The sequence below is a fragment of the Echinops telfairi genome, unplaced genomic scaffold, assembly GCF_000313985.2.
Source record: "Echinops telfairi isolate 266 unplaced genomic scaffold, ASM31398v2 ScPeMD7_21;HRSCAF=78, whole genome shotgun sequence".
Lineage (NCBI taxonomy): Eukaryota > Metazoa > Chordata > Mammalia > Afrosoricida > Tenrecidae > Echinops > Echinops telfairi.
In genome coordinates this window covers 8,377,973-8,382,551 of record NW_022103918.1, presented here as the reverse complement: position 1 = coordinate 8,382,551, position 4,579 = coordinate 8,377,973, and the positions used below count along the sequence as shown (strand labels likewise).

The 4,579-nt window shown below is 35.0% G+C and overlaps 1 protein-coding gene across 1 annotated transcript in view; it reads left to right on the top strand.

The window, feature by feature from the left end:
* ABCC9 (ATP binding cassette subfamily C member 9) overlaps positions 1–4,579 on the top strand; it is a 142,792-nt gene that overhangs the window by 12,867 nt on the left and 125,346 nt on the right. Inside the window, exon 2 of the mRNA XM_045288405.1 lies at positions 608–769. Coding sequence (XP_045144340.1) covers positions 628–769 — 142 coding nt within the window. The 5' untranslated portion in view covers positions 608–627. The remainder of the gene's footprint in view (positions 1–607; positions 770–4,579) is intronic.

Sequence of the window (4,579 nt, the reverse complement as noted above, 5' to 3'; positions counted from 1 at the left end):
TTTTTTGACTATGTAACCTGAGTGGTTTCATTTACTTGCCCCTTGTCATTTACTTGTTACATTTAATTTGTTTTTAGCATTTGGTTTTAAGATTCTATCGAGAAAGACTACTGCTTGTAACCATGCTGGTTTCCATCAATTATTGCAGCTTTCAGTAAATTATATGGATGTCTTCAAAGTTGTTTGTTAGAACATTTTCAATGAATGAACATGGAAAACGGTTTCTATTAAGCTGTTTTGACTTTTGAATCATTCATTTAATTTCTCTTTGCTCTTTTCTGGATATATTATGACTTTTATTCTTTGAAATAAATTTAGCCAATTGCTCCTGAATACCCTGAGAGACTACTATGCATAGGTATTCATTATTTTCCATTTCAACTTTTAAATAAAATAATTTTCAATTTAAGACAATATTTTTAAAATTAAAATACAATATTTGGGGGGAAGTAATGAAAAAGGGACTCTCGTGGAAAGTATAAAGCCTTTATAAGAAATTTAAATGATTTTGGCCTAGATTTGCCTATTTCTTCAGCAAGAAAACAACATGCTCATATATTATCATTCTGTGAAAGAATTTAACCAGAAGGCTTCCCTTTCCTTTTAGGGAAAGCCTCCTGAGAAGAAATGAGCCTCTCATTCTGTGGCAACAACAGTTCTTCGTATGACATCAACTCTGGTGTGCTACAAAATACCTGCTTTGTCGATGCCCTCAATCTGGTCCCTCATGTCTTCCTCTTGTTTATCACCTTCCCAATATTGTTTATTGGTAAGTAACATCATACTGATGTCTCATTCAGAGCTGAGGTTTTACATAGTGTGGCCTTAATTACTCAATATGGAAGCTGATAGGGAAGTCTGTGAGAAAAGAACAAGCACTTATTGTGTGTTTTCTAATTATGGATGTTGTTGGCATATATTTATAATTCACTTTGATGGTGAAATAGAGTACACATACCTGTTTAGACGTTCTCTTCCGGTAGCAGGTGCAGTTTTGTGTGTATAAAAAAAGGACAAATACAGGAGATGATAACTGAGCACTTGTTTTGTGGTAGGTGAGCCTCACAGAAAATAGGTAAAACAATACACAAACTTTCAGGGAATGGTCTAGAGAAACAGATTTGTCAAATCAAGAGAAATGACCACATTACAATCCCAGTTAAAGATTCAGGAACAAATTATACTGAGCATTAAAGTACTTCAATGAAAGTATTACTAATGCTTCTTGGGGGTCGGTAGGTGGAAATATTTGTTTAGGGACTTGAATCATGCAAAATGTGGAAGTTAAAATAGGAGTGTCGATTGTGTATGTTTCAGGTAGAAAAAATATATATGTGCAAGGACTTTGAAAAGGAGACAATCACAGAGTTTTCTGTGTAATTAGATAGTCTAAGTATGTATAAATACCAAATTATGCAGAGCATTATCTGTAACTTGCTTAACCCCCCTAAACAACCAAAGTACACAATTGAACTTTTTATCAACTGTAAACGATTTTAATAAATAGATGAACATTCTAATGTAATGTTCATTCATAAACAACTACTCATATTAAATGATAGGAGAAAGAATTCAATGGAACCCATGAGCCAATCCCGATCCCATTACGCTCACCACATCTCTTATTCTATTTCCATCCTTCCACAAAGGGCAACCACTATTGTGAATTTGATGTTAGGAGCCTTTGTGGTGGAGTGGTTACACATTACAAGGTCGGTAGTTCAGAACCACTATAGGGACAGTTATCCTGTTCTATAGCGTGGCTATAAATTGTAATTGACTCTGTGTCTGTGAGTCTGGTTTTTGGTTTATCCTCTATATCACTTTACTATTATATCCATAAAATAGATAAAAAACTGTCACCATGAGGATTTTCTAAAGAAAAAGAGTATAACAACAAGATTTTAAAGAAAGGTTTAAAATTATTTGTACAAATTTATTTAACAAATATGTATTTGTTAATGTGCTTTGCATTATTCTAATAGCTATTAAAGAATTTCCGTAATGTAGCGCATCATATAGTAACAAAGGCTACCATAGCTCTTGGTACATAGTTATTCAGGTTAACCACATGTGCAAATTCTCTAAATATATTGGGACTACAGTAGCCATATGTGACAGCAGTAATTGTTGATCATGCATTACTTTGTTATAGAGTATTAAGAATTCTTTTGGTCAAAAGTAAAACATGCAATTTTTTCACCATAATTCTACAGTTAATAAATTTATTTTTTGACATCTATGTGTCAAAGTGAGATCATAGAGAAAAATTAAGTTTGTTCACTTAAAATATTGGCTACTGGAATTAATGAGGGGCCATAAATACGTAAAATTTCAAAGAAGTATCAGGTTCAAGGAAAACTCTAATTCTGAATAAAAAACATAGAATTTAACTGCAAGAGCTATACTATAAATTCTAAGAAAATCCTCAAACAAAACCCATTTCCATCGAATGGATTCAGACTCATAGTCACACTATAGGACAAATAATTGCTCCACAGTGCTTCTGTGACTGCATATCTTCACGGAAAGAGCTGACCTCATTTTCCTCCCACTGAGTGGTGGGGGGATTTGAACCAGAGACCTTTTAGGGACTCCTAAATACTAAGGGAATATGTTAAATGTAACTAATTTTCTAATAGTGAAGTACATTTAAGAGCAACAAAGACATAAATGAATTTCTTTTCATAGAATGCTTCAGGGTCCTATTTGTCTATACTGATGTTCCTTCCTACACTATTTCAAGCACAGACTCCTATTCATCTTTAAAGTATACTCTTTCCAGGAAAAGAAAAAAAGAGGAAAACCAGATACGTACACAGTTATTTCCTGCATACTACACAGGAATTGGTTTCCTTGGAGAGAGTTCAGAATGCTGCTTAGAAGGGAGGTTGACAAGACCTCATCTCACATACTTTGTACATGTGACATTAGAGGGACAAGTTCTTGGAAAAGGACCTCAAGCTTGGTAAAGTAGAGAAAGAGAAGGATGGATTGACACAGTGGCTACAACAATGGGTTCAAGGTCAACAGTAATTGGGAGGATGGGGCCGAACCTGGTGGTGTTTCATTCTGTTACCAATCCAAACCAACTCAATGGCCATCTGACAACCACAGCTATGACAACATGATTCTGAGAAGAAGCCAAAATTTTACTGAAATGTGATCTTGATGATTTGCTATAGTGATGAAGCAGAGGTGACCCCAGGGGGTTCACTGCAGGGCTTGGGGACTATTGACTGCCCCTGGTGATACTGTCAGACCAAATGATTTCAAAATGACCATCTAGAACATTTAAGTGTAGTGTTGCCACAGAAAGTCAGCACTTTTAATAAAAATATCTCTGTCGTCATAACAAAAACATTACTGAAAGCCTAGTTTACATGCAGCAATATACCTATAAGGATAAATAAAACTTTATGCTTTTTGAACCTTCTAATACACTCTGGTTAGAGCTGTTATTGCCACCCAATTAAAGTGATGCTTTGAATCATGTGTTTTTTGCTTGCATATACTAAAAGTATGGTAGGTGTTTTAATAGTTGCTTATTTTGTCATTTTTTTTTTTTTGCTTTTAGCTACTATATTGTAGTAATGAGCATTTCTGAATTTTTATCAATAACCTTTTTGGGAATGAAGTAGTAATCAAAGGAAAAGAAGAACAAAAGCAGTAGCTAATAATAAAATTTAATGCACCAAGATTTCACCAAAACTTTGTTGTCAGTATTCACATAATCTAGGAAATTTAACTTAAACAATTTAGAATAATTTCTCTCACATACTGTTCTATGGTTACCACTTGTAAACATCACTAAGGATTGGGTTTTTTTATGAAATACTTTTATTGGGGGCTCTTACATCTCTTATCACAATCCATATATTCATCCAGTGTGTCAAGCACATTTGCACACATGCCGCCATCATCCTTTTCAAAGCATTCTCTTCCCATTTTAACCCCTGATACCAGCTCCCCATTTCTCTCCCCTCCCCACCTCCACCCTCCCTCACGAACCCTTGATAAGTTATAGATTGTTATTTTCACACTAAGGATTTTGTATGGTCAGGATTGGGAAGAGGTTCTTGGAGTTGGGAGCAGGGTGACAGCATTAGTCACCACACTGGACAATACCAATTTTAGTAAAGCCACTGGGTAAACCCATACTGCTCTCCAGCCTGCTCAAAGGTGCTTCATCCATAAACAAAACTTTAACTTTCTTTGAGAAAGACGTTGGTACTGCTAGTTGAATTGTGCCAGCCCAGTCAGAAACAAGCATTTTTCTCTTATGATGGCGCATATGATTAATGGTTGAATCTTGCATTTCATCACCAAATTTCTCTTGCTTTTTTCTTTATTAGACTCTGATTGGATCTTCTGTTTTGAAAGATTCTATACACCAACGTTCTTTGACTATTATCATTAACTTGTTTTCCTTTTGAATGAACTTTAAACATTTTCATCTGTCACTAGACTATAGATTAGCAGGAGATAACCATGTTGTCACCTGGAAGTGGTGTTATTCTTGGTCCTTACAATAAGGGTTAGTATGTTAGCTAGTTAGTCTAGGCAGTCTTGTAAAAGG